This window comes from Apteryx rowi, unplaced genomic scaffold, assembly GCF_003343035.1.
Source record: "Apteryx rowi isolate R43461 unplaced genomic scaffold, aptRow1 scaffold_291, whole genome shotgun sequence".
NCBI lineage: Eukaryota > Metazoa > Chordata > Aves > Apterygiformes > Apterygidae > Apteryx > Apteryx rowi.
In genome coordinates this window covers 995,665-1,013,933 of record NW_020449319.1, presented here as the reverse complement: position 1 = coordinate 1,013,933, position 18,269 = coordinate 995,665, and the positions used below count along the sequence as shown (strand labels likewise).

Here is an 18,269-nt window from a genome sequence, read left to right as displayed (position 1 = left end):
GAGCTCTGCCATTCAGCCAGTTCTCAATCCACCTCACTGTCCACTCATCTAGCCCACACTTCCTGAGCTTGTCTATGAGGATGTTATGGGAGACAGTGTCAGAAGCYTTGCTGAAGTCAAGGTAGACAACATCCACTGCTCTCCTCTCATCTACCTAGCCAGTCATTCCATCATAGAAGGCAACCCAGGCAACCATAGTCTGTCTTGGCAAACCAGGGAGCTTCAGGACTCTGGTGGAATCAGACATATCCCCAAGGTGTTGCCATCGTCTGTACCTGAGCTACAGTAAAGAGCAGATAGACAGGGATGGACAGGGGATTTGTGGCAATTATTGCACTGGAACAGCATTATGTTTATGTTTGTATAATGTGTAGAAATATGTTTTCAAACAACGAACATTCTTCTGTTTCCATTGTCCCACTTAATTAATTACAAGGGGTGATTTGTGTGAGAAGCAGACAGACTGGAAGTAGAAGGCATTTACAATTGGCTAATTATGGCTTATCTGATGTCTCATGAAATTTGAGAATATAGAATGGATAAGAATTCACTGTGATATTCGTTATTTCAAAGTGAATTGTGATGTTATTCAGTTGAGCAGAATTCTCAGAGCACTAAAATGGTTCATTGAGAAAGGTGTATTTTTTTAATGGCTATTTCATTTGCATATTGATGCAAGGATGGCAAGACAAGAAATGTATATCAAGGGATGGACTATAATTTCAAAACACTGTACTGGGGGACAAGTACTGAACAGCAGAGTCTCACTAATTTGCTTCTCATTTAAACTCAAAGAGTAAAAGCTTTCTGTAACCATAATCACAATGAACATGCTCTATGTTTGTGTATTTCAGCCTGAGTCCTAGATAGCTAAAATCCCGTCAACTTCACTCTAAGTTCCAGACAGAGACAAAAGCAAGGCTGTAAAGGGTTGAAAGATGTGAAATGTAATGATTGTAGCTGTGCTATTGAAGTAATGAAGAGCTGAAAAGCATGACTGATGAGCTCTTAAATAATAGACTAATGAGCAAGATGCCTGTAGTTCATCAAAGGCCTAATGGAAATCTACACAAGGTACCTGTGGTATGGAGAAAGATGTGGAAGCCAGGAAACATCCAGATATAGCTTTTAAAGAGAGAGAGCAACAACAGGACAGAGCAGAGTTAATCATTTCAGCTTGTACATACGTTTCATGAATGTTAACCAATTAGTGCATAGTAAAGGCGTGATGGAAAATAACTGGCAGATAAGCATGATTTAATGTATAGAGAACGGACAGATTATGAGTAAAAGAAAGATGCAGTTTGGATTTTTTTGATTTGGGCTACTAGACAGTTAGATGCTACTCTGCGATGTTTGAACACTGACACCCCATGATAAATGCAAAAATGCCGATTATGGGGTGGAAGCAGGAACAGGCTACAACGAAGGAATTTAGAAAGTGTCTGGGCAGTACATTCCTGACAAATCCAGTCTCCAGTCAAGTTGTGTGACTGCATAAGGCAGAGTAAATCTGACTCCCGGAAGAAGGAAAACCAGATCCCAGAGCAGTCACCTGTGGCCAGTGGGTGAGCATCTGCCTGGTGGAACAACAGTAGAGGGTTTGGGCTCCCTGGGCACCTGGACAACCCACTGAGCCCAGCAGGCCACTAATGGTCAGTGAGACAGTGCAGTCAGCGGGAGAGGCAGATCCTGCAGGAAAGCAGATGGTGGGTATATGAGAACTTCAGTATCAGGCCATGACATTTTATTGGCCTGTTACTGCTTCAGAATATGAGTACCTCACAATTTTGTAATGAATAAACCTCCTGGCACCTGTTCAGCAGAGAGAAGTTCTACTGGGTATTTCTCTTCCTGATAGGAAGATGTGGATCCAAGACATGTGGATATTGAGACAATCAGACGAAAACTCCAACTTTCTAAATCAAAGACCATTGACCTAACCAAAGGACTATTCTGTTATTAGACATCTCTCTGGATTCGTAACTATGTGGAAGTTTCCCGGACAAGTTCAGAAGTCTACCATCCTTTCATATATAGGGAATATCCTCAAGAAGGTGTAATATGCACTCCTCACTGTGGGAAGCCACCTCCTTGTTCCATGTCCCTTTGGGGGGCTTGGCATTTACCCTTGTGTAATGGGAATAGGAGCTGTCTCTGCTCCAGAAGGAGACAAAGGTGTTCCAGCCAGCTGGCTATAAGGGAACAGAAATAGGAAATGGCTCCTTCTAACATTACCTTCTCTTGCTAATTATGAGAAGAAGGCTGAATGAGGACTTCATAATTATTCAATGATTGTAATTTTTAGCTGCAAATACGCTAGAGTCAAACTGTAAAAGCTATTTCTCCGTTAAAGCAGTAGATACAATTTCACAGGCCTTCAAGAAATGTAAAGAACAGTCCACTTTTACAGAATAAGGTTGCACAGTAACCCCAAACTATACTAGAGCTAGAATAAACAAACACTTTTTTTTCTCCCAGCACAATTACCAGTTAATCAGCTGTCAGTGAAATATATGTCAGACAAAATCCTGGCAGAGGAAACTTCAGCCTCTCTTGTAGACAGCTGATTTTACCAGTGAAATAGTCATTTAGCTCAAACAAACTTTTGTTTATTCTTGTAACTGGAGAGGACAGGTTTATTCTGTGCACAAACTGAGAAAAAGTCATTTATAGAAATAAAGAATAATTTTTGAGTCTCAGACCATCATGTTTATTTCAGAAATATTTATATGAGTATTCTTCACTAGTTCTGATTAGACTAAATTACTTCTGTTGGTACTTCATTTTCAGAAAAGTAGTCAGCTCAGCTGATACTTTTGAATGATCTTCACCCCATAAGCTCTTACTATCATGTACACAAAGAGATCAGAGGTGAAAGAAGCATCAAGAAAACATATCCAGTATTTGAATTTAAGAGGTTGTACTGCTTCTGGCATAAATACTCAGAGACAATTCTACTGAAGCATTGAGTCAAATGTCAGCAAGTCTAATTTCTAACAATGCTCAAAGAGAGCAAAAGTGTTATATTGCCCACAGGCCACATCATACCTAAGCCTCTCTTCTGGATGTAGCTTTTCTTGTAAAAAGAAAGAGACAGTTACAAGGAAAGTTCCCTATTTCCTTCTTGAAAAGACCAAGTCCTTGACTTAGAAGGTTATACCTTTAGAGTAAGCGTGGAGAGAGATCAGATGCCAATAATCTTGGACTGCTATCAGCTTATTTCCAGAATTACAGCTCTGCAGAGGAATAATAGAACTTAAAACTCTGCAGACTTTTGTTCTTGTTTGTTCTGCCTCTCATAACGGAAATGGTTTAAAGGGCAGATGTGTGATACGTTTTCAAAAATCCAATCTCTTTTCACATACCTAATTCAGAAGTTTCAGATATATTTTGAGCTCAAAAACTTCACAGTTCTAAGACTGAAAGACTCTCCAATCATTTTTTCAAAATCTATTTTATCTCCAATAGCTGCAAGCAGGCATCCTACAATGACCAAACAACTGATCGTAGTGTTTCAGCACCACTCCATATCACTCTAACAATATACCTGTGTATTTTTAGGTCCCAAATCAATGAAGCATCTAAGTGCCTCAATTCCAGAATAACACCACTCATCTTCTTCCAAATAGGAATTCTTTGTGTTCTTTAAACAGGCAGGGCACTACTAAACAGGAACTTTGGCAATAAAACTCTTATTAACACTATGACTTTTGCTTGAGTCATGATGGCTTTATATGACCCCTGTGCAGCAGTTAGAACTTGATTCACACTTTGTTAATCATTAGTTTTATTGACTACAAGTGGGTTTTACTGCTGTTTGTCCTTTCATGTTGGCATGGCAACTGGTCAGGAAGTCTAAGATATTATTATTCAGAATAATTTCATTAGTGCATATACTTATCTGTCTGTTCTTCCCAAATAACATAATTCTATTTCAAATTCATTCACTGCTGCTCTGGAATAAATATATATACCATTACAGTTGATAGAAAAATAGATGTGAGTATTATAATGCACTGGGGTATGTACTAAATTTTCATGGGTGGAACACTAAAAGCTCTACTGCAATAACTTAGTATTTTTATAAAATTCCCTAAAAAAGCAGCACTGAAACCTTAGTACAATTGAAGAGTTCTCCCTTAAAATTTCAAAACTCATCAAACCAAAGTACAGATTATCCTTTTGTTTATCCTGACACAAAACAAGAGTTGCTGCACTGAACCAAGAAAAAATAGAGCAGTGAAAAGGTTTAGGTAAAAGAAACTTTTGGCCCTTCTGCATACTGTCAACACTAAAGAGGAACATGTTCTCATGCCTGCCCAGTGCCTGATGCCTTTGGGATGCTAACACAGAAAAATAGAAATAAAGTAGTTTAAGAAATACCCACCACACAACTCTTTCACACTCTGCTAAGAGGAAAGCAACCTCCTCTGTTACAGACTCTAAATTCAGAAATGGCCTTTGCATTCAACTGCATAATTTTCAAGTCAATTCAACCAATTTCCATATTATTTCATAGCTTCAGAGAGAAAAAACATCCTATCTACTGATTGCTATCTCTTTTACATTTTTWTCTCCAGATGTCTTGCAGCCAAAGATGCTGAAATTCTCCCTGAATGCTAAACTATCATCTGTTGAATTTTATCCAATCTTTTAAAGAGTTGGGATGTCCTTAAACTGAAAGTATAGGACAGTATTGCTGACTGAATCACTGTCTACTACTTGTGCAGCAGACAGACAAAAGCAGATAAATTGATTACTGAAGACAGGGAAATAGAAAAAAAAACCCTGTATTCCTAACAATGTTCTGTTTAAGCATTTTCTGAATCTTAGCGACAAACAACAATATGAATGAATATGAACTAAAACCCAACAACTTAAAACATACAAAATCCTGAAGACATTAAGAAAATAAAAGATGATGGCAGGTTTAATAAAAGGTCATACTTCCTGGCCTATGGAGCCAGAACTCATAAGAATCAGATTTGAAGAAGTGTCCTATACTGAAATCATGGAGTTCCTCACAACTTTCACAGAAGCATTAGGAGTGTGATTCTGACCATGCTAATGTGAGTTTAGATCACCCTTGTCTCTGTAAAGAAGTACAGGTATGAACTCAGGAACAGACACTAGAGTTCTAGACAGTAATGGTATATGTTAAAATTTAGTTATTTAAGTGATAAATTTGATAATAAATTAATAATAACTGGATGTGATAAAAATCTGTCTGTAAAACCCTGTCTGGAAAAGACACTAGGGCAGAATGATTGCAGAGAGCAAATGTACGTCCCAGAGCATCTCATAGGACATTATGTTTGCATCTCCTTCTTGCAGTAGAGCCTGCTTGTTAGCAATAGCTCTCCATGGATGTGATAATGCTCCAAGTGCCAGTATCAAAAGGACAAAATAGTTTTCAGTGCTAGTACTGAAACAGAGATACTATGAACCATGTTAGAAGCATTGCTTCTGCCATGCCCTCGGCAGTTCCACTGAAAATGTTTTTGGTTCCGTTCACAGTCTCATTTAAGCTGTTTTCAAGATGCATTCACATAGATATCCATTTCTTTGCGCAGAAAGACTTGAAGAAACCGTGGACATTTTTCTGATTTAAACTTTACTTCTGGTACAAAAGGAGTTAATAATTCTCAATATGACAAATCTTGACAGATGAATGAAAATCCAACTGGTTGGTTGCTGAGGAGAACAGTTGAAAGGACTAGACTGTGACTCTATGTCTTGAACTGTCTGCAATAAAGTGGGAAAATACTGCTTGAAGGCCATTAGGCTTGGCTTCCATTTCATGATTGATAACCTATGATCCTTATCTGTAGAAATTGTCTTACAGACTCTACAGAAAGGAGTAATTACAACAGTCAGTCATCGCAACCTCTACCTGAATTCAAAAATATCTCAAGGACATCAAGAAGAGAAAGTGTATCTGCAGAGACAGTGCTTGTTAAAAGGGAAAATTGCAGACGTTTTTGGATCCCAGAAAAAAAGGAATATCGATACTACTTGGAAATGGAAAGGACACATGTATCATTACCCGCATGCTAAGGTAAAAAGTATTCCAAACTGGCGTAACTAAAATCTAAGTGGTTAGAAATATCAGGTTACAAAAAAAATCCATGTATTCCCTCAAGCCATTGCTTCCCTCCTATTTTTTTTTTACAAAGCTTTCAGGGGCTATCCACTACGCGAAGTCCCTTTTTGAACAACTAGGAGGAAGTTGTGAGAGCAGAATTAAGAACATGCTGTTGCTTTCTCTGTAGGCAGTGGTTTGTATAGCAGTAAATATTATGTGCTGCTAGCAGATGCATTGATAATTATAGCAGCAAAATAAATTGGGTAAAAGAATGGGGATGTCTGCAAGGTCAGCTGAAAAGAATAAGAAAAAGAAAAAGAATTTCAGGAAAGTGAGTGATTTTTTTCTTTACATTAGTTCCTATTTAGTGAGAAACATCTGGCAAACTCTTTACTGAAGAGCTCTATTAGTCTTCTTTTATTTGATACATCTGTAGATAAAGCAAATAAATAAAGTACTTGTAAGAGAAGCGTGACCTGAAGTCGGAGTCTCCAAAAGAGATGAAATCAGAGGCATGGAAGACATATAGACATATACATCTATATGCACCCTCTCTGAAATGTTTTTCTACTCTGTGTGCTCCCATCCAGTATTCATGATGTAAGGCCAATTCACAGAAAATCAAATCTCACTTACCCAGGAAAATGTGGGAGAGGCATGAAAGGAGAAACAGGGTAAGCAGTGCAAGCCCTGCCTTTGCACGGCAGCCTGCCAGGGTAGATGCACCTGCACTGGATGGGATTCCCACCCTCGCCTGGACACTGGCTTCCTGTATCGACCAGCACCACACCACCATCACCTGCAGCAAACTTTGCAAACAAGCTGCTTAACATCTATTTGATACAAAGGCAATGAGGTCCTGGGTGTTCTGCTGCAGAACCTTGTCCACCAATTCAACAGGAAATCAATCAACGGGGATGGAGTTGCTGAGGAGCTCCCTATGCCCCCCATCCCTGATGGGCAATTCACTGCATCCTTCACAGGCTCACTGTAGAGTTAGCACAGTCATTTCTATTTCTGATGATAAATAAAAAGATATGGTAAAGCACACTTACTCCCCCTCATCCTTATCCCTTAACACAACCGTGCTCTCTTCACATAGACAGACCTTCTTGCTGTGAAAGATTCTCCTCGTTTATCTTCATTGGAAGGCACTTCAAACGGAAATTCCCGCTCCTCTTTTAGCAGGGTTATTTCCTGTTTCAGCACTGTTCTCAGCTTGGTGATCAATGCAGCTAATTTGGACAACCTGTTCTGCAGCATCTTTATAGCCTTTTTATTTAAGATGCTTAGGTGGAAGGCTCTTTAATAGAGGCCAAGCAATCTTATTTCTTTCTCTCACGTTGGCCACTGTGCTAAGAGCCTCTGCTAGCTTACACTGTGCCCATGCACGTATTTCGATTCCCAACTTTTGACTGTATTCCCGTGAGCTCTTATTTCAATGGGTTTTCTAGTCTACATGCATGATCTAACCTACCGCCTTGTACTTTTCCAGTCCTTTACTGAGAAGTGTACAAACTGATGGTGTCCTATTATAGCTGTTGACATGGAAACATCATAAGAAAGTGTTCGCTAGATTAGGGTGCTTTTTCAAACAGAACAGACAAGGCTTAGATGCACGGTTTGCTGACTCACTTTCAGCCATTTTAAGCTGCAGACAGTTTATCTTCATTGTCACTTTTCCCCCCTGTACTGACTGATCATGGTCTGAATCTCCATCTAGAAATGAGGCCATCTGAAACTGTGACTGTTTTGCTTATTGAAATCTCAAATAAATCACATTCCCCGACATGGCCAAGTTCTTCATCATCTTCTCCTGACTTGGAAATTATTCTAGCTGACACTTCCCTGCCTGATGAAGTGCTGAACCAGAAAAAAGCCAGTCCCACTGGGGAACTGGGAAGCAGAATCTATGTGCAATGAAAATCTATTAAAGCATCTTTTAAGAAAAGAAAAAAAGTGCACTGCTTCTTTAGCGCAGGAGTCATACATCAAGCACATTACCTGTTCTCGGACATTATTTAAATAATTTATAAAACAGAACAATAAGGAAAATGGCCAGCAGTACATACTACTTACTCCTACTAAAGTTGCTAATAGAAAAGCTGTTTCAGCAGGCATTAATAATTCAGCACTGAGTATACAATTTCTCAACCAGTTATTTCACATCTACCAAGTTTTACTGATAATGTTAAAGATAAGATGAATCAGAAAAGAATAGCTGTGATAAGGAATGTCTTTATATTCTGAACTTTAAACCTAGCTTGTTGTCTGCAATTACCGTAGGCCGTGGTTTATCCTCCTGGGGCTCAGTCCTTCAGGGTGCTAAGTACTATGTGCATTAGCTCTTAATCTGGAACACAAAGTATTCAATGACTTGCAAAGCCACAGCCAGATAAAAATAAATCTGCTTTTTTGTCCCTGTTCAGGACAACTGGATAATCATCCCTTGATAATAAGCTTGCTGGGTTATTGGTTCACTCTGCAGCGGCGAACAGCGCAAGAAGCCCCCCTGCTCCCGGGCCTCCCCGGGCAGCACAGTCCAGGCTGTAATGCAACCCACCAGCCGCCCTGCAACTCCCCTGGCTCTGCGTCTCCAGACCACRGATCGGACTTCCAGGGAGACAGATCGCGTCGGCGCGCTGGAAGTGAAAAAGTACCTGAGACGCAGGACTGGCTTTTAGGGAGGAATCAATTGTATTAACTTCATACCGGCTATGTAAGACTGGCAGATGTGTTAAACACAAAGATACGGGGGAGAGAGCGGCTGTCAGAACCAGAGATGAGACTGTTTTGAGTGATTTGTTTACGTGTTCGCTTTTCACTCTCCATTAACTGCTTCTTCTTTGCCTGTGAAATGTTATTAAAAACTTGCAGACTAACCTCAGTTTTTCTCAACTGTTCAGTACTATCAATATTGAAAAAAAAATAGATAAATAAAAGAAATATAAGGAATATATATAAGGAATATAAGGAATATATATAAGTGTGCGTATGTGTATGTATATGTATGTGTGTGTGTATGTGTGTGTGTATATATATATATTTAAGTAAGTGTTAGGAAAACTGTAGTAGTTTGTGAGGTGGCTAATAGTTTCAGCAGGCTATATATGAAGTACCTCAATTTTCACAGTCCTCAGGTAGGTGAGGCATACCGCTGTATTTACACCATCACAGTTCAGCCCTTTTTTTAGCACAATACCATTTTTTAGCAAAATACCATCAAAGGATAAGCCTGAAGGCTGTTGAGTTGTGAATACTCCAAGATTAATAATTCTCACATCCATCTTTGAGATGAGAGTGGCAATATAGTGTGTCTTAGTTAAGGGTCTCCAGTTAAGAATCTATGAAAACTTCATGGACATAATTCAGAAGAAGTGCTAAATGTCTGCAGCTCTTACTGACATCAGTGAGAGGCCACATGTACTCAGCACCTCAAAAAAAAACAACAAAAAAAACTTCTCTCCACATATTTCTAGTTCTTTAATTTTTAGTTGATTTTTTAAAATTTCTCATTTAGTCTGTAATTAGTTGCAGGGGCATAAGGAACATGATTCTTTTCATAAAGGCCAATGAAATCATCCTCCAAGCACATAAACAGTCTGAGTTTCATAAGGAAACGTTTCATTTGCATTGCCAGATACAAGAGGTGGTCTCATTTTCCTGCTTCATTTTATAGATAATCATAGGTTTTGTGAGCCAGATACTCTAAACTTGAATTTCAAAATAATAAATAATCTTTGTATTGGACCTACTGCCCATTTTACTTGGTGATTCTTGTCTTCCAGCATGTCTCCCAGCCTTCTCCATTCCTCAGTGTCTCAGATTATTAATAAGAAGCTGAGTAGTTATGAAATTATATTGATTTTGTTCCTGAAGAGCCACCAGGGAAAAGACTGACCCTCTTTGCTTTGAAAACTAAAGATATGCATCGTTTCCTTGGTTATAAATCTGAGCAGCTCTCACTGAAGCCATTGAAAATGCTCACTGCTGCCAAAAGGATCTGGAGACCACCCTATATTCAGAGAAATAACAGCTAAATAATAGTAATTGAATATTCAGAAACTCATACTTAACCAGTACATGCAAAATGAGTAACTTCTCAAACAGGTTTCAATTTTCTAGTTTGAAATGGCATTTCAAATGCAAAGACCCACTTCACAAGGGTAGGTTATACGCATACATATCCAACCATTCCTGTACATGTCTGCTAAACGCTCTTATAAAACCCAACTATCTGTATTATGCCATTTAACACAGATTTTCTGAATGCATTTTTCCTTTCTGTGCTATAATTTGRACCATTGAATTGCCTAAGAATAATCCAAAGCAAGTGAACAAACTGTACTAAGTTTCCACTTTCCTCCACTTACATGTCAATAAAGGGAATTCTAATAGTTTCTGTCATGCCATTAAAGCACAATCACATATACGTAAGCGCTAATGATTTCCCTATCAAAATAAAACATTAATACCTAGGTACCAAACTCACTGACATTCAGTCTCCAGAAATCCAGACTGACCTTCACTGCTCCAAAGCCTGAAAGAAACGTACAGCGTGGCAATGTAGCTGGAATCATAAGCTCATCCAGTTTGATACCCATACATATTGGACACATGGGCGCTATCAATATCTCTTAATAGTGCTCATGAAAGTGGCAAATGAAAGGAATCGTGGGGTATAAGAACAAGTGGAACAAAACAGACTGTTTAGATGGGTCTGCCAGCATTTCCAAGCTGTGTTGAGATGTCTTACTGAAACAGCAACAGCAGAAGCATTCACAGCACAGACATATACCGCAGCAATAGAGCCTGATATTACAGCTTCTTCAAAGTATGCACATGCATGCAGTGTGTGTGTGTGTGTGCGCGCGTGTGTGCGTGTGTACATGTATGCACTCATGAGAGAGAGAGAGACCTTCAGTGTGGGTGCAATTCAGCTCACCCAGCTTTAAGTGTCTATAATGTAGATGTTTACATCACAGCCAGTCACCTGAGGCTCCTTCCACTTGACTGTGAGAAATAGACATTTTTAGGGCATGCTTCGCCTGAGCAATTTTAGATGTCTACTTCTAGATGATATGAATTATCCTCTAAAAGTGCCAATTGCACTCCACTGACTCTAAAGAGAGACTAGGCATTTAGCTTAAAGGAAGACATATGCAATGTACTCATGGTTATAACACGTATGTAGAGAATATATATACACACACATATATACAAAACGTGTATAATGTGTTCTCGCAGTGAGTACTTTAGGTATGATATTTCATACTTCTCTTGTTGTCTGCTCCCCTCAGTAACTCCCTCCAAAACCCCTTGATGAAATTTTATCTTTAACCCATTTCTCCTTCCAGATTTGCATGGTAGACCTTTCCACATCACATTTTCTAACTTTGTCACATGTTCAGATTTCACAACCAGGATGTCTCTGAAACTGTAGCTCTCCGAGGAGATTTCTGTCCATGGAGTTTTGATCTAATGCTCACTGCTCAATGCTTTGGGGATACACTACCTCCAAAAAAGTCAGGGAGACTGAACAGTGACTGTAACAGACTGTGTAAAACCAGCCTTGGATACCATGTGTGATCTTCACAAACTGTGACACCCAAACTCTTCAGCTGTAACTCAAAGTTCCCAAGTCAGAGGAAAATCTCTAAGCATTCATACGGATATGGCATCATGCGGATTTTGAAGAAGTTCACGAAACACACGTAGAGAAGTGGAGATTTCCTAATGGAGAATTCATTGTGTTGGAAATCAGAGTAAACAACCAAAACCACCTCTACCTTGACTTCCTTTCAGCTGCTGCTAAGTTGCCATGGCAAATCTTCAGATTCTGTTCCTTACAGCTCAATAAAAAATGAACAAACCTCACTCATTTTTAACATATAATGTTTTGTGTTTGCGCAACACATCTATCAAAGACATCACTTTGTGTTAGTGAGTAAACTAAAGGCTTAACACTAATAGCACCTAGAAGACAAACATGTAGTGGACTAAGAGACACCTGTTTGCACTGCACAGTATTTTTATAATTAGCACAGCATGGGCAGGAACAAAAAGATTGACGTTAAATCTCCCCATTTTATCAGGAAAAGGCTCTGCCCTTCATTAGCACTTCCCAGCATCATGTCCTCCCCTGGATAATCTGTGAAATTGCAGCTGCAGAACCACTCCTTCCAAAATTACAGCTGGACCCAGCACTGTCCCGCCTCTGATTTCCATGTCTACCTGCACAGATAACTGCAAAGTTTGTATTGTGCTGATATATTTGCAAGTAGTGCAGCAGTTGAAATATTTGCATCTCAGTAAGCTCAGCTAGTGCCTTTACATAGGACAACAAATAGCCATGATTAGGTGCAGTGATTTTTGGTCACTGTTGGTATCAAACAGATTTAAAACAGTGAGGCAACAATGAAAGGACTATAGCATCCATAAAGCTTTCGTATAGCTACTCCAGAGTTAAAGACATTCAGACTAGCTGCATGTAGCTTTGCTCCTACCCACTGGAATTTTAAATTATAGACATTATTTCAGAAGCTGTCTGGTTTGAATAAGGATTAACACTATTTATCCTAAGCTTATCTAATTATTTTTCATCTGGAAATGACGCAAAAGAACATGTTAGATGATGCTTCGAAAACTTTTTCTTTGTACATTCAGCAGCAATAAAACATGCATTGGTGATCTACTTTTACCCTCAGAAATCTAGCACAAATAGTTTTAAGTTCAGGGGGAACCTAGTAAACCAACAGCAGAAACTCTTCTACCTATCTACGCTCTCAGCTTTCTTCAAAGCTTGATTATTTCACACCGAAGTTTCAATAGCTGGCTTGCTTTCACCAAACTTGGGGTTGTAAAGGACTGCACTTCCCCAATGCTTAACTCTTCAAAGGGCTGCCATGTGCTATAGCCTTTCGGTTAAATAACATGACCTTTCATAGTCACCACATGTTGGCTATGGACCTGGGTCTCAAAGGACRAAGCAAAGTGCGTATCTATTTTAAACCAACCAAATATATAATTTTACAGATTTTACAGATTTTAAAACCTTGAGCTGAAAAGCAATAAAGAAGATATTAATGTGGACATGAAGCACTAAAACCATATTTGCATAGCATAGCATTTAGCTGGTGAAGGGTTTGTTTACCTTTTCCGCTAACGAGATGACAACTAAACTCCAATGCATTAAAAAAGATAATAGTGGAAATTTTTAAGCCCCTAATTTCAGTTAATGAATCCAAAATTTATTTATTCACCTTCACCAATAAATTCATTATAAATAATAAAATTTGCCATGTTGCACATTCATTCTCTCTTTCTGCTTTTATTTCTAGTTTTAATTTCCTTATTGAAGAGATTTAGTGACAAAGAGGGTCCAGCCTCCCAAATACGTTAATAGCATTTCCTACTGCTCTGTCCTTCTCTGAAGTCTCTTGACACTTCAAATGCCTTTAGTGCCATGGACATTCTGATTATATCCCAGAGACATAAGGTGTCTGGCACAAAAGGAACAGATAATAAGAAATATTGCTGAAAACATTTTTCAGGAAATTTCTAAAAAATATTCCAGTAGGTATCAGGAAGTCTGAAGACAGACTGGGATAAAGAATGGAAAAAAAAGAAAAGAGTCAGAAACACAAAGTATGTAGAAACACAAAGTCAGAAACAAAGTACACACAGAAAAGAAGTCATGTCAGAGTTACACAATTTCTTCTGAACAAATTCTTCTCAATAATTTTCCTGCAGTATATATACACTGTTTAAGTGTGAATTTTAATAGCTTTCAGCCAGCTGCTTCTAGTCCTACATTCAACCCATTATGTCCATATTAAATTTTACCTCATTTCATTTAATATAATTTATAATCTCAATTAAAAATGCTGTGCTATAATAGTAGGGGGCTAGATTGCCCCCTAGATACAGATGTAGAAACAGACACTACGGAGAGAATAATCTCAATTTGGATGTCTAAAATAAGTTAGATGAATAGCACCCAGACAGATCCTTCCCTGGAAATGTCTTTTTCTTTCCATTGGCTCTGAAGGGAGMCCTGGGATGACTAGCTTGGATGTATATAGATGTATATGTTCTACACTAGACATTAAGAATTAAGGGAACTGTACAGCATTGTTTGCACAGTTGACAGGAGGCAAATAAAATGCAGGATCTAGAAGAAGTTTCACGAGCATGCCAYCTTTTTGGAGAGGTTTTTCTAACACAGAAGCAGATGAACAGACTGATGCTGGCTGTGATGGAGTTTCTTGCAACAGAGGCAAAGTCCTACAGCCCAGTGAAAACCAGAAGTCCTTGGCAATGGGGGAAAATCACAGACTGCAGGATAAAGAAGAAAACCCTGCACCCGGTGATGATACTCACTGTCAGATCTGTTCACAGAGCTTTTCTTTTTCTCAATCACTTTTCTGTTGGCTTTTCTATGAGCAGATGTTAACACTGATTTTTAATTTTTACTACCTATATGGAACTTAATTTTATTTTTCTTTGTACTGCCTAAAATACAGATATTTACTCTGATTAAGCTCTCTGGCTAAAAAATAAATGTGCTTGTATTCAGTGAAGGACAGCAAAATCACAACATCCCAAAGCAAGAAAAACAGCAAGCTTGAATCATAAACTTGGCATCACAACTACAGATTTGTAACATATGGTAATTTGTCTCTAGTTCTCTTGCAGTTGCTGGCCAAATTAGTCCATTGGAATAGAGATGTCCTGAGTTGTAAGAATATCAAAACAATGTTAAATCCCAGAACTTCTTACATGTGGCCTTGGCTGAAAAGATTTTATCCTTAAAGTGCCTGGAAAATTTACATCTCAGAGAACAAGAACATTTCCCAACCCACATTTATTTTCTCCACGGTGCCTGATGTAGACATAAGTTACCTTTGTAATTAGTGTATATGATTTGAACCAACAGTGCCTAACGCAATGCTCCAGGCACTGCCACACTACAAACACATTATAATAGGCAAAATACAGAGCTTCTCAAATAGGCTTCCAGCAGAGTTGGACACGGCCAACTTTGTGGGCTTGACTGCACAAATTCATGCTAATAAAAATGATTGATGTTTTTGAGGTTTTTCTGCTTGAGAGGCTCAGGCATATTTTGGAACAATTCTGGAATAAAAGAACAGATTTTGCATTTATGATTTGGAAAGTGATATTTAGATATATACCTAAGACAACAAAGATTCCTGCAGTGAATCACCCGGGCATATCAGCCTCGTGAGACAGACCATTTTCAGAATTCATGAACTAGCAGTAAACCAAGCTCATCGGTACGCACAGAACAATAACATATAGAAGAACTAGACTAGTCCAGATGCAGCACAGATGTATTAGCTTGGCTCAGGATGCAAGCTCAGAAACCTTGGTCCTCAGCAGGGCTTACAGGCCAATGTTGAGATGAGGTAAACTGAGCTCTACTGCAGCTCAAGCTAGTAAGTCGTGCAGGCCACTGCTTTAGACACTCTTGTGTGTAGATGTGAGTTGACTCACATTTTGCTGGCTTGGACTTGCACCATTCTTGTCCCACATTTTGGGTTCCTGGCCTACCTCAAGCAGAGTAAACTTGGATCTTCCTCCACATGTCCCATGACTAGTTTTTCTTAAAATGCAATTTCAGAAAGTTAACCAATGCTCTTGACTACAAAGTTACACAGCCTTTGGTCTGGAAATAAACCTATAGCGGGTGGAATAGCTCCAGAAGTAAACACAAAGTCAGAGAGGCTGGAGAAGGCGAGAGGTGCATCTAAAACCATGACAGTTCCAGCCTAATCTGGCCCAATAGCTCTTTTACTAGTTACAGTGATCCATATCCTTCCAGTCCTTGCCCTTTCTGGCAGCAATATCAATTAGTTCCTTAATGTGGTTGCTGTCCACTAGAATAAGACCATCACTGCTAACATTTCAGTGTTTCCTTCCTTCTGCGCTACCTTATCCCCTCATGCTGAGGGCATAATGACAAAATGTAGAATTTAGCCTTAATTGGATCTCTGCAATGTTATCACCTGAATTAGCTCCCGCATGAATAATTATCACTGCCTGGAGGCTGACAAATTGCTTCCCTCTACTTCACGATCGTCAAGAATTTCAAATTAGATGCTGAGCATGAGGGAAAAAAAGTAAAAAATGAAAAGCCTAGAGAAACATTAAAAGCCTAGAGAAGCGTAATTATTAAGATTAGTAAAATATTTGGCATGGAGTCTCATGCTTGCCTGGACTTCCAAAAGATGGGACTGACAGCATGAACTTTGTGAGGTGCAACTGTGCAACACCCAGTCTTTAGGCCAGCAACGACTACTGCAATAGATTTACACAGTCAAAGCAAAACTATAACTGCTGCCACTGCCTGGCTCACACTTATGCAGTTCCTGTGTTATTCACTATCCCATTTAAGCCATCTGCATCATCTTGTTTAGTGTCTCATCTACCTATTTGGTCTTGCCAGATACATGGTAAATTCTTGGTAGCATGCACTGCAAGTCATGTTTTTATCCACATAAGGGCTGTACATATGCAAGGGGATAGCAACAGATTACCATGCATTTAGAACAGCATATAACAGCTATTCCTTGCTTTGTAAGAAAAGCATCTTGAGGAAGAAATGTTCTTTATGAGAAAATCATTATATGTCAGGACAAGGCTTTGCACAGACATGCAACACATCACTGCACCACAATATCCATCGCAGTTATTCAATGAGCTGACAACTGGTAAGAAATCTTCATCTCATAAAAACAAATCACTAACAAAAGTACAATGCTCTTTGAAAACTGCCTTGACATGATAGGATTAAGCAATAGAGCTTTATCTGATAATCATATTAATGTTGCTGCGCTTGTAAGATTGATACATTTCTCAATTCAAGTTTGGTTCCTCAAATTTCTTTCACCACCATGCGGAACCCACAATGCAAAAATCAAACACAGAGCAGGTAACTGCTGACATTTCCCCAGGAGAAAGCTCTCCCTGCTCACCTGACATACAGCGACCTCTTCTGATTAGTTCTCAGGGAGCCGGACCCAGAACTCATGCTGTGATTCATCATCTGCTCACGCAGGTCATGGATTTTTGCCTCAAACCGAGCGTACTCTGCAGAGAAAACAGAGGATAAAGATATTTTAGTTTCCTTGACCCACATAATCATTAGGGCTGCTAAATGCAAAAGAATATTAAATTAAACAGTGCAAGTCTTGTCCTGAAAATTGAGGTCTAATAGATATTWAAATTAATGTATCACCTTAGGTAAATATATGACCTCTTTATTGCGTACTTGAACATTTCAGCATGTTCTACACACTTACTGTGCAGTCCCCCACACACCTAGGCCCTCTCCCCTGCACTTTCAGGAAAGAAAATGAGGTTCAATGTGTATTGCTGAGTATCTCACTGACAGTCTGGGAAAAGGATGCTGAAACCAGGTCTCCACCTTATCATTCCTCCTTCCAAACAGGAAGTTTCCTTGCTGGTGGCTGTGGGATGCTGCACTAAAGTTGAATCAAACATTTAGTGTAAAATCCTGCTGAACTGAGGAAAGAAGGAGACAAAGTGACCACTGCTCTTCCCAGAGGAGGAAGTAGCTAAGACCTAGTTAACACCAGTGCAGAGACTTGCAGGGAATTCAGCACTGCAAACTCCTTGAGTTATATGTACAGAAACCCAGACAGTGCTTTGGACACATGTGCCACTTTACTTACACAGGACATTGAGAAATGGGCTCTGTTTCTTTTAAATAGTGAAGCAATAACTGGGTCTTATGGTGAGGGATCCCAGAGGCTCTGGACCTGTGCAAGAATGGCAAGAAAACCACTTTCCACATCTTATTCTCCTCCATCCACATCTTATTCTCCTCCAGAGTTAGGCTTGCAGCTTTATAAAGCACTGTGACCTGCCGACCAGCAGCCTGGGACCAGCATTGGGCCAAGGATTTGGCTAAAGGTGTATCATTCAGTGAGGCTCTTCTCTGAAGGCACGCTTCCCCTGTACAGCCTGGTCGATGGTCCCTCCTGCAACATCCTGCCCCTGTTCGTTGTGTGACTTTATGTGCAGAGTTTCAGGTTGAAAGAGGAAAACTTGAAGTTTTGGAAACAAGCTCAAGTCCTTGAAACCAACAAGGTAAAGGCAACACTCCAGCAACATGAAGAGTCATAATTCAACC

At 39.3% G+C, this 18,269-nt stretch overlaps 1 protein-coding gene across 1 annotated transcript in view; it reads right to left on the bottom strand.

The window, feature by feature from the left end:
- The window catches only part of DLG2 (discs large MAGUK scaffold protein 2), a 646,550-nt gene that overhangs the window by 83,337 nt on the left and 544,944 nt on the right, over positions 1-18,269 (bottom strand). The window contains exon 14 of the mRNA XM_026069322.1: positions 17,089-17,203. Within this exon, the coding sequence (XP_025925107.1) occupies positions 17,089-17,203 (115 nt within the window). The remainder of the gene's footprint in view (positions 1-17,088; positions 17,204-18,269) is intronic.